This window comes from Trematomus bernacchii, unplaced genomic scaffold, assembly GCF_902827165.1.
Source record: "Trematomus bernacchii unplaced genomic scaffold, fTreBer1.1, whole genome shotgun sequence".
NCBI classification, from domain to species: Eukaryota; Metazoa; Chordata; class Actinopteri; order Perciformes; family Nototheniidae; genus Trematomus; species Trematomus bernacchii.
Genome location: NW_022987313.1, coordinates 10,766,993 through 10,783,925, shown reverse-complemented (window position 1 = coordinate 10,783,925; position 16,933 = coordinate 10,766,993). Strand labels below are relative to the sequence as shown.

Below are 16,933 nucleotides of genomic sequence, written 5' to 3'. Positions count from 1 at the left end.
GGTCTTATTTTTATCTTGGTTTTATGGAAATTATAGATAGACATGCACCCCTACGTACTTTTAGAGTAAAGGGACGAGACAATCCTTGGTTTTCTGCTGAACTGTCCAGTCTCCTACATGAGAGAAACAAGGCCTGGGCAAAGGCTAGGAAATCAGGCTCAGAGGTTGAATGGCTGCGTTTTAGGCAACTAAGAAATAGCTTCACTTCACAGGTCAAAAATGCTAAGTCGAAGTACTATTTGTCAGTTACTACAGAAAACCTAAATAATCCTAGGAAATTTTGGAAAGCCATAAAATCGCTATCCACCGGTGAGATCCGAAATGAGCTACCTCCGTGCATTACCACAGCATCTGGCTCTATATCGGACAGGGCTACTATGTTAAATTGTTTTAATGAGCATTTTGTGTCCTGCGGTTCTATGTTTGATTCTGTGACTAACTCTGCTTTTGTGAACACCACAGTCTGTGACTCTGAACAATGTGGTCTGGAAAACCCTTTCAGTTTTACTCCTTTTACTGTTGATGTTGTTCGTGAAGCTTTAACCAAGTTAGATCCTAAGAAACCGGCCGGCCCGGACAACGTGGAACCTTTCTTTTTAAAGATAGCTGCAGATTTTATTGCTCCACCTCTCACTACTCTTTTTAACCTCTCCCTCAGCACAAACACAATTCCAAAACTGTGGAAGTCAGCGTATGTCCTGCCTTTGCTGAAAGGAGGGGAGGCAACTGTTTTAAATAACTATAGGCCCATCTCTAAGTTGTCAGTTCTGGCTAAGGTTCTTGAACGCCTAGTGAGTGAACAGGTAAAGGAGTTTCTATGTAACAATGACATCCTGTCTAAACATCAGTCAGGCTTCAGAAAGCAACATAGCACCATCACTGCCACAATGAAAGTGGTGAATGACATTACAAGTATTTTAGATAAAAAGCAGAGTTGTGCAGCTCTATTTATTGACCTTTCCAAAGCGTTTGATACCGTCGATCATCACATCTTAAAGCAAAGGCTACTCAGTATTGGCTTATCCAGCCATGCAGTGGGGTGGTTTGTGAACTACCTCTCTGAAAGGTCCCAATGTGTTCACTTTGATGGGCTGTCTTCTGAGTGGTTGAACATTGCTAATGGTGTTCCTCAAGGTTCTGTTTTAGGTCCACTTTTATTCTCCATCTACATCAATAGTTTAGGTGAAAATGTGGATGAAGCTACTTTGCATTTTTATGCGGATGACACCGTGATGTACTGTGCAGGTCCCTCCATTAAGGAGGCTGTTGTTAAATTACAGGCTGTTTTTAACATTATTCAGACTCAGCTCTCTGAACTAAAGCTTCTTTTAAATGTTGAGAAAACCAAAGTAATGCTCTTTTCAAAAGCTAAAAAGACACCAGAGACTGCTTTGGATATTGTGACTATGCAAGGACAAGTACTCCAAGTGGTTAGCTATTATAAATACCTTGATATCTGGCTTGATGATTGTCTTACTTTTAAACTTCACGTCACTAATCTGCTTAAAAAGCTGAGGGTTAGATTAGGTTTCTTTTTCAGAAACAAGTCCTGTTTCTCGCTTGAGGCCAGGAAAAGGCTAGTCACTGTGACCTTTTTACCTGTGCTAGACTATGGTGATTTGATCTACATGAATGCACCTGCCCATTGCCTGGAAAGGTTAGATGCCGCCTATCACAGTGCTCTGAGATTTGTTACTAACTGTAAAGCACTTACTCATCACTGTACCCTGTATGCCAAGGCAGGTCTGCCTTCACTTACTGGTCGGAGGCTCAGTCATTGGTACATGTTCATCTACAAAGCCATGCTGGGTAAACTACCTTCTTATATCTGCTCCTTGATCTCACGGAGAGTGGCAAGTAGCTATTGCCTGAGATCACAGGATGTGTTTTTATTACATGTGCAAAGTGCTAAGACTTTTAGGTGCTAAAGCTTTTATGTGCGCTGCTCCTCTAGCTTGGAACACTATGCAAAAAATATTGAAACTCAGCATTTTGATTCCCTTGCATCGTTTTAAAGCACGACTGGATGAAATATTATTGGATACCTGTAAATGTAAATAGATGCTAATGTATACCCCTGAAATTATGTTGTGATGTCCTTTTTGTTTTCTGTTTGTTTTTATATGTGTAACTCAATGTACCGCAGGTCTCCCTTGTAAAAGAGATCGTTGATCTCAATGGGATTTTTAACCTGGATAAATAAAGGCTACAAAACAAAACAAAACAAACTAAAGTTAACTATCTAAACACAGAGTCCTTTAGCTCACCTGAATCTCTCAGTCTGTCAGCAGAGGACTCTCCTCCAGCTTGTTGTGGAACAAACAGCTCCTTATGTCCGTTTATCAGTTTAGCTAACCAGATGCTAACAACACGGTCCCTGCTGGCACCGGTCCCTCTCTCTCTATATCTCTAAATCACACTAAATGCGCTATTGCCACACACACACAGAGCTTGAATAACACAAGCACACGTTTATTTCCATGCAACTCTCTGATTGGTCTGGTGTCATGCCTCTGTTGCATTCACTGAACACGGGAAATTACAGTCCTACCGTCCTCTCTTGTGTCATGATGAGGTTCACGTAAAGCACGGTTAATGTATTATATTATTGAGGGAGAATTGTCCGGGGCTACAGAAAAAACATTCGGGGCTAAAGCCCCGGATGCCCAGGCCAGGCGACGCCACTGTGTGACGCCCTCTGCTGTACAAGGCTTAGGTTTCAAGAAGAGAAACCTAAGCCTATACAGCAGTTTTATTTTTCAGGAAATGAAAGCTAGGCAGGCTATATAAACCCGGTCATCAATTCTTATACACTACACTACATCAAGTCATGGGGCTGTGTGAGTATCACTTTAAATTTCATCGAGTTTTTACTTCGTACATTCTATTTTTAACTACAAAAAATAACAATGATTGTTACTTTAGCAAAGGTATTGATTAAGCCCGATGTTAATGTTGATTTCGATATTCATCTTGTGTTTCAGTAATTGCAGCTTTAGCTGGTACTGGAGCAGGTAAGACTTTTACATCTGATTGTAAACACACTTCAGATTAGATACTCTTTATTGAGCCCAATTTGGGAATGATTACTATTTCTGACTCACTATTTATTTTGGAGTCACCAAACAAATTGGCATTAACAACGTTTCCTCTGCAGTTGGAGCTGTCTTCGCTGCTCCTGTTGTTCTGGCCGCTGTAGGATTCACCTCCGCCGGGATCGCCGCAGGCTCCATTGCTGCCGGCATGATGTCAACTGCTGCAGTGGCTAACGGGGGAGCAGTGGCAGCCGGAACTACAGTGGCTGTTTTGCAGGCAGCAGGTAAAGATCATCACTTTTATGTTTTGCATTTTAATCTTTTGGTTAAACTAATGATAATATGGTCATATCAGTTCTCAGTGTCTGCATAGTTGATATTAAACCTTTGATCCTTGCTGTAGGTGCAGCCGGTCTGCCTGCAGCTGCCTCTGCGGGTGTGGCTGGCGTCGGAGCAACCATTGGATGGATAACTGCAATCCTCATCTGAGAAATCATGAAGGAACAGGATGAATATGTGTACTTTGCCAAATGAAGGAGGAAAGTACAATTGACAGCACTTTCACTGGCTAAACAGCACTTTTGTCATCAATACAAAATGTTTTGTTTAATAAATCGGTCTTCTATTAAACATCCTTTTTCAGTGTGTCGCCTGTGCATCTTTCCATTCTTTGTTATGTCTAAGAGAAAGGACTAAAATAGTTCACTGGTTTATTAACCTTTTTTTTTTTAAATTAATTAGCATTCTTTTTTCTTGCCACACTTAAGTCGGGCTGTAAAACCAAGCTGTAAGATGTTACTTAGCTGATGATGAGGCAATGCAGGTTTATTTATATCGCACCTTTCAACACAAGGCAATTCAAAGTGCTTTACAAAGAATTAAAGACATTAAAATAGAACACATTTTAAAATGGCATAATAACTGAATGCTGCTTCTCCGTGTTCTGACTCTGGGGACAGAAAGCAGACCAGTCCCAGAAGACCTGAGAGTTCTGGATGGTTCATAATTTAGCAGCAGATTAGAAATGTATTTTGACCCTAAACCATTCAATGCTTTATAAACCAGCAGCAGTATTTTAAAATTGATTCTTTGACAGACAGGAGGTCTTTATAGTGTAAAGACCTCAGAACAGGAGTGATGTGATCCACTTTCTTAGTGTTAGTGAGGACTCGAGCAGCAGCGTTCTGAATTAGCTGCAGCTTTTTAATAGACTTTTTAGTGAGACATGTAAAGACACCATTACAGTAGTCGAGTCTACTGAAGATAAAAGCATGGACAAGTTTTCCAAATCCTGCTGTGACATTAGTCCACATATCATAAGGAGGAGTCAGAAGTAAACTGGTTAAGCAACATATTAAGTGATGGCTTAATACCTCAGAAATGTTAGATGTGTGAGTTCATTGTCTCTTTGTGTTGCCATTCCCTGCTTGAAGTCTGTCTACTAAAGGGTGACGTTCTTTTTTTCTTAGTTTGCTTTTTTTAGTTTTCTTTGTAGGTCCAGATCGTGCAGCCAAAGGGCCCGACAGGGATCCTGTGACAAGTGCCAACATGAGGTTGACAGTTTATTTTTTTCAGTGAAATGTCTTGATTACTATTTTATGAATGGAAGATGAAATCTGCGACACGACAGTCCTAACAGCCAGAGCTATACTTAATGCTAATTAGTTAATGTTAGCATGCTACAAGGTGAAAAAAGGCAAATAATATATCTGCCAAATATCAGCACACAGTATTTTCATTGTTAGTATGCTGTCGTCCAGCTCAAGCACCACGTTCACTCTTAGTCTTTTACATAAACTCCAGTAAAATAATTGAAATTGTGTCAATGAAATGGTAAATAAAAAAAAGATTTGCTTTATTTTTCATGCATTTTATTTGGGTTTAGAATTGGCCGCATAATAAGATAAAAGTATTCACAGAGCACAGAAGCATCCTGTTAATGCCTTCAGATTCAGTTATAGTGTAAAAACAAAGATTAATTAGAGCTAATTCACATCCTGCAAATAACACTATGTAGGCATCATCTTCCACATTATAAAACACACTTTTGACTTATACAAATAATAAATTACAAGATGAAAATTGGATATGTTAGACTTTTAATGTCATCATAAAAATATAATTGCTTCTGGATTGATGCTCAAAGATTTAAGCCATGGCAAACACAGTTTAATGTTGGTATTTGACATTCATCACAGTACAGATACACAAAATGAGTATTTGTCTCCATTAGGTGAAGATTAAATGTGTCCCATATCCATGCTCAGTGGCGGCCGGTCCATAGGGGCGCTAGGGGCGCCGCCCCACCTCTTCCCATATTGAAAAAAATAATAAATAATAATAATTAAAATTAAAATTAAAAAAAAAAATATGTTTAAAAAAATATATATGTTTTTATTTTTATTTTTAATGAACAAGGTAAATATTATATAATTGGTATCAGTAAAATGTATAATCTACAATAAAATCTCGTTTAAAATTGTGTTACGATGTCTAAAGTTACTGATAAGTCACATGTTTCCTGCCTGGCCTTGCCCATGCACCTTCTCTCGTCTGGGCGCTAAGAGAGGAGCCTTCAACCAGTGCAGCAGCAGCCACCAGCAGCTGACTGTTGCTATCTGTAACGTGTAAACTATGCCGCGAAAATATAATTTCAGCCAATCAGCGTCGTCAAAGATGACGGTCACCGGGCGCCAATGTCAGCGCCCAGTGCAGTCTGTGAGTAGTTTGGACAGTGACTCGTATCCGGTTGACGCAGTAGTTGATGAGGATGGCTTCGTGTGCAGGTGGAGTCTCCGGACCTCGGTCCGCGCCTAATTCTGTTCAAGAGCTAATCTCCAATCCTTTCGAAAGGAGAAGTTTGGCAGATAAATTGTTGCTTAAAGACCTTGCACCGGACCAACCCGATTTGAATATATCGCAGCAATCTCGTGAAAAAGACAAAATTTATACACGAGGCTTCACAAGTAGCTGGTACACAAGAAAGGCTTGGCTAGCTGGATGCAAACAGGTAAATGCTGTCTTTTGTTTCCCATGCTTGGATATCACTTTATATGTAGAGAGGAGGTTTCCCATGGTTGTTAGAAGTTTATTAATAAGTGGGCATTTATCACAGAAGTGATTGTTCTGTCTCCACGTTTGTTGCATTGTCTGTGATGTATTTTCCAACGGTTATAGCTCCTGTTCTGTCCCAGCAACACTACACGGTTTGCAGCTCCACCACATTTTTGGTTTATCTTCGGTGTCGCTTAAAATCTGCTTCCCATCGGACTAAAACCTCCACGTAATCTGAAGACAGATACTTGAAGTTATTTAAACCTTTTGCAAACTTTATGTTCTTTCTTGCTCTAGCCTTGCCAGTTACATTGTACATAACACATATATTATCATTATGCTAACTGGTTGTTCGTGTTAGACGATGTAGCTTTTTCATTTCTGAGTTATTGCTATATGTAAATAAGCCTGTTTGTAAATAATCCTCAGAGAAACAAAGAAAAAACACAATTTATGACATTTTGTGCTGTGGTTATTTTTTTTAAATTGCATTTATTCACAGTTCAGTTTGAAATGCTGTAGTGACTTGTATTGAACCACTTAAATATTTATAATTAATGCTACTGAAAAGATGCTATTAATTTTATATCTCACATGCAGTTCACTGTAAAGCTACTTGGTGAAGGTGTTGGTTCATAAAACATGAACAGTTTTAAGAAAGAAAAAAACAGACCAGTTCTGAGAACACAAATTCCTGGTAAAGTAGTAGATGTTCAGGTTGATAAATAATATTTTCCACACTGAAGATTATGGAGGTATTGATCAGTCTTCTCATATTTTTAAGCCTCGATTTCTCCTTTCCCCCCCCCTCTAACATCACCAGAAGTCATCATTTAAGGGGTCATTTCTGGGGAAACCCCCCGGACCCCCCGGGTAGGTCACTTACGGTACGTCAAGAGCCCCACCAAAAAAAAAGACCACCGGCCGCCACTGTCCATGCTGTAAATCTTTATTAGATCTGGTGACAAATGGTTGACAGCATCCATGCAGCAGTTTCTCCAGCTCCAGCCGCAGCTACTCCAGCCGCAGCTCCAGTCGCTGTCGCAACTCCAGTCGCAACTCCAGTCGCAACTCCAGTCGCAGCTCCAGCCGCAGCTCCAGCCGCAGCTCCAGTCGCTGTTGCAGCTCCAGTCGCAGCTCCAGCCGCAGCTCCAGCCGCAGCTCCAGCCGCAGCTCCAGCCGCTGTCGCAGCCGCTGTCGCAGCTCCAGTCACAGCTCCAATTGTAGCCCCTGACATACCAGCAGTGATAGCGCATTATACTTGACTGAGATTCATAACAGCTCAATGTTACAATTGCCTTTCCAAAAGGAAAGCTTTTTATTCCACAGTCTAAAATTACTTATTTTCTCTATTTAGATGCAAATTATTTTTCTTTTTATACAGAGATGTCGAACAAGAGCATTCACTCTCTTTGGCATTTGAACAGAAATATATATGAGCCTTTCTGTTACCTTTTAAAACAGGTTTACTTTTTACTTTACACTTTCTTTATTTTTTTCTTCAGATATGTACTGTTTTTATAGATAGACGTTTATTAAGATCAAAATAGATAAATAAATAGTTCAGTTTACCAATTGACTGCAAGATTGCCACCAGACTTCCTGCTACAACGCCTCCTCCATTAGCAACTGCAGCCATCGCCATTAGTTTGGCAGCAATGGAGCCGGCTACTATTCCACCTGCGGTAAAACCTAAGCCAGCTATAATAGCAGGAGTCGCCAACACAAAGGCTGCTCCTCCAGCTAATGGGAACGATTAAAGCAGAAGAGACATGGTCACTAATGATAAGGACAACCAGCTGAGGGAGGGTTACTTTAAAAATGTATTCTTTCCAGTAACTATAGTTACCTGTAAAAAAATATATATCATCAGTGTGACCTAATCTAAGTATCACAATATAAAATGAATGTAACCTGATTACTTTTCCATTACTTTTGGAGCTTTAACTTAATCGTATTATATAAGACAACAGAACAATGTGACGTTAGAAAAGAAGAAACCAAGTTATCATTAAGCATATTTAGGCAGTAGCTTATAGACCAACAATGAGACACATGACCACACACTACATTTAAAAGAAGCTGAAATAAAATCGGAGCAAACTGATATAGGTAGGAATGCTGCCTGAATTTTCTTTTAGCCTCGTCAAGAATACTCATTCTCAAACTCATTCATTGTTTTTCAACGCAGCAGGTGGACACCTGATCTGTTGATATAGGCCCGTACTAAGTTGGACTCTATACGCCTAGCACGTTCAAAAATGTACATTCCAAATGGTCTTACCTGCGCCCCACCATCTTGCACCTGTTAATGAAACACAAACAGAAAAACAATGCTATTCACACTGAGATGCTAATAAGACTTTTCCCTTTTATTTACTTGCATGTGGTGATGTAATGATGCTGCTTTAAACGTTCAATGAGCAACATGAAAACAAACTTGTATAATAAGATCATTACATTTCTAACAGAACAGAAATAATTATATAATAATAAATAATGTGTAGTTGTCTTCCTTTAGCATATATATATATACACTGAAAAATATATAGATAAAGAAATCAAATATTCAGTTTACCAATTGACGCCCAGATTGAGATCATGATTGCTTTCAAAATTGCCCACAGAATCCAAACTGCTCCAGACATAATTTCCTGATAAATAGCTGCTAGTATGTCATCCACTGTGATGAAACCCATTTTGGCCAAAATATCAGGAGTCACATCCTCAGTCCCTGCACCTCCTGTGAGAATAATATAAAAGAATAAACATTTCTGAGCAACATAAGGGATTCTGAAATTCAAAAGACAATGTGGGTGTTAGTGGTTATATTAGGTATTACCTGTGGCATCAAAGTATGCCTCACCTGTAAATGAAAAACAAAAAACAAAAACATGTTATCCCCACTGTGCTGCCCTCAGCAAAAACATTTTCTGATTAATATAAAGTAACAGTATTGTCAAATAAAAATGTGTACTCACAAATTCTTTCCATCTTCAGGCTTTGGGAATGAGCGTCTGCCTTCTCTATCAGGTGTGAGACATCAACTGAGCTCAAAGGAAAGTGTTTATCACCTGTGAGCCGGTTTGGTGAGGCTGGATATATTTAAGTTTCCATTTCCCAGTACAACATTGTCATGTGACGATGCCCTCATGACATTATGAAACAAAAATGCAAATATAATTTTACAAGTACTACTTTAAATATTCACATATTAAACTAAATTACATTTATCATAATTTCACTTTTTTAGAATCCAAATCAGAAACATTTCTACATAAACATAATAAGTACGAATATGCATTTCTCAGGTTAGAAAACAACAAATCACACATTCCCTTTAAGCCTTACATTTTTTTACAAGGAAGTCCTAAACATTGTAGGTGTTGGTCTTTTTGTAGTAATTGTTGACAGTAACAAATAAATAAAAATGTTGTCTGATGATGCAAAGGCGACAACATTACTGGCCTCTATGTCATGGCTGGAAATGACTGTCTGGTCTTCATGTGATGCAGAACAGGTTACATCAGCCTGTGGTGTCTGTCTCCCCCTGCTGTGAACAGAAAGAAAGGCCACCATCTTTTTGTTTTAGCTCTTGCTTTTTATTAAAATCCTTGAATAAGAGTCTGAAACGTTCACCTCTGCATAACCAATGAGCCCTTTTTAGGGGTGGGGGAGTAAAGAAAATAGTGATATTTTCCTAACATTTTAATACATACATTACATTTTTACTTAAACAGTCCACATTTGGCCCAGATTTACCAAGATTCCACATCATAACAAGATTGTTTAGTCAATACCAACTTGCTTCACACTCATACAAAGAGTGACCATGGACTTTAGAAAATATAACAACTACTGAATGACAGAATGAGACAGACAGGCAGGCAACAAGAGAGACATTGAACCTTCTGCACTTTGGGGTCAAGTAGCAGAAACAAAAATTGCACAAGATGCATGTCAATAAACACTGAGTGTATTATGTATTGAACAGGAATACATTTTAAATAAATATTATGTAAAATAGTTAATTTCACAAATTTGCCATTTTCAAAATACATTCATACACATCGATCCAAAAAACACATTTACAACAGACTGATATCAACAACATGCCACTTTGACAAAAAAGGCACAAGTTTCAAAACTCTTAAACACAAAGACAAGCAATTAATTGACAGAACTGTTTACTTCTAAATTGAGATTCTGCATAAATCACATCTCGGCTGCACAGACTCCCTCTTTATCAAAAATAATCTGAGGTTTCTGGAGTGTGGAGTCGAAACACAATGAGATTATGGGAGAGCAGGAACTTGATGGCAAACTTATTTATTTGAAGTTACGGCTGGAGGATTGACAAAGACATTTGCTGCAGCCACGAGGTGATACAGCTCTTGTCCAAACCAATTCTGAAGATCTCTCCCCCCAGTCCCATGTATTTAGCTGGTTATGAGAGAATAATTAACATTTTGCATGACAAGATAAATCAGGCACAGAACAATAACACCTCTATCAGCTGATGCCAACAGGCTGGAATAGGGACACAGAGAGCACAGCAGCCCAAGGTCGCAGGCCTGTGCTCCGCGAGGGCAGTACAAACTGGTAGGTCAAAGTTATGGGCCTAGGAAAATATTTCCACAACAGTTCATTTTATGGTGTCTAAATAAATCTTGCTTTGAATCTGTGTTTTTTTGGGATATTTGGTTCTGCTTTTATTTTTTAATATACTTTATTTTGATACGATTCTTTGTGTTTTTTAAAGGGACCACTCTGGAGGTCGCCTTGGAATGCGGCGGGTCCCCTCTGGAGGACGGCAGGACCCCTCTGTAGGACGGGCAGGAGGCCTGTGGGACCCGTCTGGAGACACAGCATCCGGAGCACAGGGGTGACAGGAGTTTAAAGCAGGCGTGCAGTCTATCGGGGGAATTCACAAAGTTCCTTCAAAAGCCTGGCAGTGAGCTCCATAACCAGGGCTTATCAGCCACTTCCCAGCATGCAAGGGAAAGAGCGGCCTCCTGAGCCTCTTTACAAGGTGCTCTCCTCCACATACAAGAATGCATAAAAGTTTGTGAGATAAATCATAAAGGTCATCCTCAAAAAGTACTGCTGGGTCCATCTTGGTGAGTTTGTTCTGTCAGGGTTTGGCAGGAATGCGGAACCAAAAGCAGTAAAAACTACGGGGAGGCAGGTTAAGAAGCAGAGATAGGTGTCAAGGTTGTGAATGATCCCTTGACTGGTGTATATCTACTCTATTTAGTAATAGTACTGTAATAAATGTTTACAAATCATTAGTGGATAATTGATGTGGTTTTATAATTTATTTTGGTCTAGAGATCCTCTGCAGCCCTTTTTTACAACATAGTCATACGATTTTGCACCCTGAATAATCTAAAATGATAAAGGGTTTAGTTGAGCTCTTGTTAGAAAGTTGTACCTCTTTTTATTAACTGAAAACGTAAGAAACAATGGATAACATAACAGGTAAATATACAGTTGTAACCCAGTGATGTTCAGGCTACTTTGGTGCTGAAGAAGTCTCTTTGTCATTGATTCCTTTCTTCGGCATTGCCTGAGATATCCCATAGGGCACGTGGCATGCTACTGTCCCGATTTCCGCTGCCCCCTCCACATGAAACATCTGGTCATCAAAGAAAATGTGCGGCCTGATCTTCTCAAGCATGGGGCCCTTGGGTGCCCCTGCCAGAAAGAGAGCCTCATCGATCTCCAGACCCCACGAGCGCAGAGTTTTCAGAGCCCTGGTACCAGAGCTGGCTGCGCTGCGAGCGGTCACCAAGTAGGTCCGGATGGGGCAGTCCATGCGCTGACCTTTGCCATAAAACTTCTTCTGCAGCTTTCCTAAAGCCTCCAGGAAACCTTTCAGGGGTCCCTGCACAAAGAAGAAGGAATAGAGTAAATCCAAAGTCACCTTTTGCTAGTTTTTATATTATTAAGAGCCAACTCAAGATACAAATCTGCCTAATTGGTATAATCTGTGCCAAAGTTTGAAATAAACTGTTCTCTTTATAGAGAGTTTACCAGCAGCTCTGTGATAACTTCGATCATAGTTCCAACTGTAGTTCATCATGTCTTTTCTAATTACCAGGTTAGTTCCTGAGACCTGGTATACAGTGATATCACAACAGCACTCAAAGATGGCAAGCAGTAAGCATTAAGGCTATGACAAACCCTCAGATGAGCCGAATAGCAGTGAAAGGGCAAATGGTAAAATTATAAAACTAGTTTAAAGACCAAATTAAGTTTTTGATTTAGCAGAGATGTCACTATGATTCCCAATCCTAGAAATGACTTTTATTTGTACACTATTATCATAGGTGATATAAATGGCTGTCAAAAGTACTCACTAATACCTAAGTTGTAGTAAACCAGTCCTTTCATTTAATGTACGACAGTACATTTACAATAGTGGTGTGATACTGATAATTGTCTCTTTTGTGTATACTGTACATGGTCTAGAGGCTTGTTCTCGTGTGCCTTCTCATGCTCAAAGAACTTGTCCAGTCCATGGGCCTTGTAAATGCGCTCAGACTCATCAGAGAAGAGGACGGCGTCACCATCGAAGGCGACTCGCAGCTGGGTGTCCGACACTTCCGTTATCTTCTCTTGGGTGAACATGGTAGCTGCTGCTATACCTGAGTGTGTTATTAGAAACAGGTGTGTATAAATACATGTTACATATCATATAGCAGAGACACTCACTTTGGCCTCTGTAGTGCAGTCATATAGCTTCTTGGAACACTTTCTATGATGCACATACAATATAATCATACTTATGATGCAAAATATCTGATTATATAGCACCGTTTTGTTTTTGTTTGCTTTCACACTTTACTGGGTCGCAGTTTTTTAACCCTGTGACGTCATGGCGCACAGGTAACAATGACCAATTGCTAATGTACATTGAGCTCTCGTGCTGTGATTATTTTATAAAGCATTATGAATATTAACAGTGCTTACAACTATGGACAGTGCTAGCCAGCTTCTCAGTTATATGTACCTTCTTCCAGAGCTTCTCGAACCTTGTCTGGATCAGAAGACAGGTACAGGTTAGTGTGGTAGGCCTTCAAGTAGCCTATGGGACTGTTCCCTCCCGTCATACAGAAGCGCTCGATGAACAACTCTGCAGAGAAGAGGAATCAAAGATAAGTTGATGTGCATTCAATTCAAGATATGCAAGAATTAAATGAATTGGTGCATAACCTCATATTTTTACATTCATAGCAGATCACTCTCAACATTAAATACTGAGCGCTGGTGGTGGGTGGCTTTAGGTTATAAAGCATGAAGCGAAAACCCAGTGTTGAGGAAAGAGCCTGAGATGTTTCCGTTTGGCCTGACTCCTTCAGTGGGCGTATGGTGAAGGGCTGCCAAACCCCTGCAAGGAGCAAGGACTGCAGCTCCACGACTCCCACCACTTATACCCTGGGTTCATATTGTCATGGGTCGCTCTGTTTGTGGGAATAAAGAGGATCAGCTCTGCAGAGCAGCTAGTGAATGCCAGCACATCTGATCTTTTGCTATTTCGACACTGGTACTTGCGTACCATGCTGTGAATGGATCTGGCCCTTCCTACATCCAAGACATGGTTAAACCATACACCCCAGCACGTGCACTGCAGCCAAACGGCTCGATGCACCCGCACTGCGAGGGGGACCCAAGTTCCCATCAGAGAAAACACGTCGGTTTGCTATCCTGGCTCCAAAATGGTGGAATGAGCTCCCCATTGACATCAGGACAGCAGAAAGCTTACACATCTTCCGGCGCAGACTGAAAACTCATCTCTTTCGACTCCACTTTGAGCAATACAATTTCTAACAAAGCACTTATATACTAACAAAGGACTGGCTTATCTAAAGCCAGTTGAGTAGCACTTGAAATGTTTTGGCTCTATGAAACCTGATGTACTTATATGATTCTGTTTTCTTCAAGTTTGTATCTTCTTGGTCGAATGCACTTATTGTAAGTCGCTTTGGATAAAAGCGTCAGCTAAATGCAATGTAATGTAATGTAATGTAATTTCAGTAATTTAACCAATGAAAATTAAAGCTTTTTACTTAAAGGTTTTTCTGTTGGGTGGTAATTCCAAGCATGCATAATATATTTTGATTTGGGAGTTGCAGTTACACATACAGCATGCTAACACTAGTTATAGGTTACAGATCTAGCTTACACTACTGATTTAAAGCTACCTCAAGAATGAACAAGAAGACCTAACTGAACTGTGTCAACAATCTGATGGCTAAAGTGATGGCTTGCACTCAGAAAATGAACCAGTGATGCTGGATGGGAATATACACAAGACAAAAGGGTGTGTCACAAGCCTTTATCACTCATGTTAGTAACTTACGGTGATGATTGATGGTATTGATAAGTCTTAGGCCAACGTATGCATGGTTGTTGGTCATAAGCACCACATCAAACAGCTCCTCGCTGTCAGGGTAAAGCTCCCTCAGTTGAGTGTTCACAGCCTCCAGAGCCTGGCAACATGACAAAACACAGATTTCAGATATGCAAGAAAATATATACTCTATGCCACTGCAGTGGGGATGTGTGTGTGTGTGTGTGTGTGTGTGTGTGTGTGTGTGTGTGTGTGTGTGTGTGTGTGTGTGTGTGTGTGTGTGTGTGTGTGTGTGTGTGTGTGTGTGTGTGTGTGTGTGTGTGTGTGTTGTGTGTGTGTGTGTGTGTGCATGTGTGTGTGTGTGTGTGTGTGTGTGTGTGTGTGTGTGTGTGTGTGTGTGTGTGTGTGTGTGTGTGTGTGTGTGTGTGTTCTCTGACCTTGACAAAGGAGAAGGCAGGGCCGGGGCTGAAAGGCTGCGTTTCATGCTCCACCTGATACTTGATGTAGTCTTCAAGGCCCTGCTGCTCGTAGATCTGCTGCTCCTTCTCCATGTTGAAGAGGACTCGTGCCGACACGCCGATGGTGATGGCATTCTCCGGCTTTGGCTAGAGTAAAAAAGAGTTGCAATAACACCCAGCTTTAGTTTTCTTCACAATCACAGTTGCCTTATTTCAGATGCATAAGTCTTTACCTCAATAAGCGAGACACATCAGCTAGCTTAGCATAAAGACTGTAATGTGTAGAAACAGCTAGCGTGGCTTTTTCTCCAAAGGCAACGATATCTCTGTACAAGCACAACTAACACCTTAATACAATTGTTGCCACACACATGTTGCTTCATAAACAAGTTTTCCTTCTTTTGGTTGCTATCAAACAAGGTTACGGTGAACCTTTCTGCCTGTAGGGACGCAGTGCATTATTAATATTGTGAGCAGTGGCACTAGAATATTGGAAAAGTGTTGATTTGCTGACAGCTCCAAGTAGAAAGAAACTACTTAATAAAGGCTTTATTTAATGCCAACAGTGGGTAAACAGAGTGAGTTGTTGTGACAGAATAGAGGTGACGATGTGATAAGAAATACTTTCCTTTGCAAGACTCTGATAGTGCAGGCCCACATACCGAGCCGGCCTGTTAAGCATTATGAGACTGGGACAACAACACAGAATATAGCACACTGTTTATAATGGTGCTCACACTTTTGGTCATCATATTATATCCACAACACATTTTGAGGTTCTGTTGTTTGGTTATGCTTTTGTAAATGATATTACTGTAATGTCAGTAGACCAGATCATACCATGAAGATATTTTAACCTGAAACCTGGGGTTGAAAACGTACTTCCACTGCTTAAAGAATATTTAACAAATATTTTATGTCACATTTTTTTAACTTACAACTGAGACAACTCCGTACATTCTGTAAGTGCCTGAAGTAGCAGTTGTTTTTGTCTTTTTTTGTGTTTTGCTGCATCCTTTCCAAGAAATCCAAATGATAGCCTTCACAGACAACCTTGCACCTGATATCAAACAAGAGCCCTCTGTGCTTTGCTCAGTTTCTAAAGCCTTTCTGAGTTTCTATCTCCTGCTTCACCTAATGATATCTCAACCTAACTTTCTTTCTTACTGAGGATTTCAATGCTGCACTTGCTAGTAATGATGATATTAACCCTTGTTTTGTTAACAGGGCTACCTTTGATAAAGATGACAGGTCAGATCATGACCACCGTGAAATAAGCAGCCTCAAGTCCTGAACACAAGTGTGTCTTGGCAGGCTTTCACTATCAAGTAAGAGAAAAATAATTAAACTCCAAAGTTTACATTTGACTTGGGTCGCCTTTGCTGTCAACAACTCTGATACTGCAGCTGTAAATGGATGAAGGCTGAAGGATACTCACAGGTTTCGGTTTCCTGGTGGGGGTGGAGGGCTTCAACTTCATCCTAGCATCTTCCCAGGGGGCCCGGTTGCTGATGCTGGTCAAGTCAGGTCCACGGGCTGTCAGTGTGTGTCCGTGGTTTTGACTCATCTTACCTCCTCGGCTCTCCCTCAGGTCCACACTGAATCCCAGTGTGTCCCCTGATAGCTCTCTTCTCTCTCCCTCTCTTTGGCAGGGAGTTCCCAGCTAAGTCCTTACTCACTCTTCAGTCCTGGTGCACACAAGAGATGAGATCACCCTGGCTATAGCAGCAGAGGCACTTAGCTAAATGATATTCCAAAGAAAGAAGATGATTGGAGAATAAAAAAGAGATGAAGAGAGATTCAGAACAATCTGTTCATATTACCTCCTGTCTCTAGCATCATACGCATTGTAATCCTCATTCAGCTCTTATGTGCTTGTCTTTTCCTGTGTTTGCCTCTCTCTATCACACATACACTGCTGACTCCATCCACTTGCATCCTCCCACCTTTTTTTTTTTAACCCTTCCCATGTCTAATTCCCTGGAGCAGCAGCAGAGCATGTGATTTAACCAGTGACGACTGGTTGATGC

At 40.5% G+C, this 16,933-nt stretch overlaps 3 protein-coding genes across 5 annotated transcripts; 1 reads left to right on the top strand and 2 right to left on the bottom strand.

The window, feature by feature from the left end:
• The first annotated feature begins 2,735 nt into the window (after window positions 1-2,735).
• Window positions 2,736-3,680, top strand: LOC117477826 (interferon alpha-inducible protein 27-like protein 2). The gene is made up of 4 exons (XM_034124595.1): window positions 2,736-2,840; window positions 2,985-3,014; window positions 3,158-3,319; window positions 3,439-3,680. The coding sequence occupies exons 1-4, from the start codon at window positions 2,831-2,833 to the stop codon at window positions 3,522-3,524; spliced, it is 288 nt and encodes a 95-aa protein (XP_033980486.1). The 5' UTR covers window positions 2,736-2,830; the 3' UTR covers window positions 3,525-3,680.
• Window positions 3,681-4,899: 1,219 nt separating this feature from the next.
• LOC117477817 (interferon alpha-inducible protein 27-like protein 2B) lies at window positions 4,900-9,175 on the bottom strand. 2 transcript variants are annotated; one of them, XM_034124584.1, is made up of 8 exons: window positions 9,071-9,173; window positions 8,932-8,955; window positions 8,668-8,832; window positions 8,374-8,394; window positions 7,662-7,832; window positions 7,199-7,319; window positions 7,031-7,105; window positions 4,900-5,299 (listed from the first exon to the last, which is right to left on the bottom strand). In XM_034124584.1, the coding sequence occupies exons 1-7, from the start codon at window positions 9,081-9,083 to the stop codon at window positions 7,042-7,044; spliced, it is 579 nt and encodes a 192-aa protein (XP_033980475.1). In that variant the 5' UTR covers window positions 9,084-9,173; the 3' UTR covers window positions 4,900-5,299; window positions 7,031-7,041. The 2 variants fall into 2 exon arrangements, with proteins under 2 accessions (XP_033980475.1, XP_033980465.1); XM_034124574.1 differs by having other exon boundaries at window positions 7,031-7,319; window positions 9,071-9,175.
• Window positions 9,176-9,669: 494 nt separating this feature from the next.
• LOC117494539 (cytosolic 5'-nucleotidase 1A-like) lies at window positions 9,670-16,719 on the bottom strand. Of its 2 annotated transcripts, none has more exons than XM_034145835.1 (6): window positions 16,342-16,719; window positions 14,883-15,050; window positions 14,455-14,584; window positions 13,105-13,227; window positions 12,555-12,739; window positions 9,670-11,976 (listed from the first exon to the last, which is right to left on the bottom strand). In XM_034145835.1, exons 1-6 carry the CDS (start codon window positions 16,468-16,470, stop codon window positions 11,605-11,607), a joined length of 1,107 nt encoding a protein of 368 aa, XP_034001726.1. In that variant the 5' UTR covers window positions 16,471-16,719; the 3' UTR covers window positions 9,670-11,604. The 2 variants fall into 2 exon arrangements, with proteins under 2 accessions (XP_034001726.1, XP_034002487.1); XM_034146596.1 differs by lacking the exon at window positions 16,342-16,719 and adding an exon at window positions 15,137-15,228.
• Window positions 16,720-16,933: the final 214 nt, after the last annotated feature.

Coding starts and splice junctions, on each gene's coding strand:
- LOC117477826 (XM_034124595.1), top strand. Junction 3,015..3,157: donor TTTAGCTGGTACTGGAGCAG/GTAAGACTTTTA, acceptor TTTCCTCTGCAG/TTGGAGCTGTCTTCGCTGCT. Junction 3,320..3,438: donor GGCTGTTTTGCAGGCAGCAG/GTAAAGATCATC, acceptor TCCTTGCTGTAG/GTGCAGCCGGTCTGCCTGCA.
- LOC117477817 (XM_034124574.1), bottom strand. Junction 7,833..8,373: donor TGCAAGATGGTGGGGCGCAG/GTAAGACCATTT, acceptor CGTTCCCATTAG/CTGGAGGAGCAGCCTTTGTG. Junction 7,320..7,661: donor GGCAATCTTGCAGTCAATTG/GTAAACTGAACT, acceptor CTGGTATGTCAG/GGGCTACAATTGGAGCTGTG.
- LOC117494539 (XM_034145835.1), bottom strand. CDS start 16,470: ATGAGTCAAAACCACGGACACACACTGACAGCCCGTGGACCTGACTTG. Junction 15,051..16,341: donor CCACCAGGAAACCGAAACCT/GTGAGTATCCTT, acceptor TTTTTACTCTAG/CCAAAGCCGGAGAATGCCAT. Junction 14,585..14,882: donor CTGCCTTCTCCTTTGTCAAG/GTCAGAGAACAC, acceptor TCATGTTGCCAG/GCTCTGGAGGCTGTGAACAC.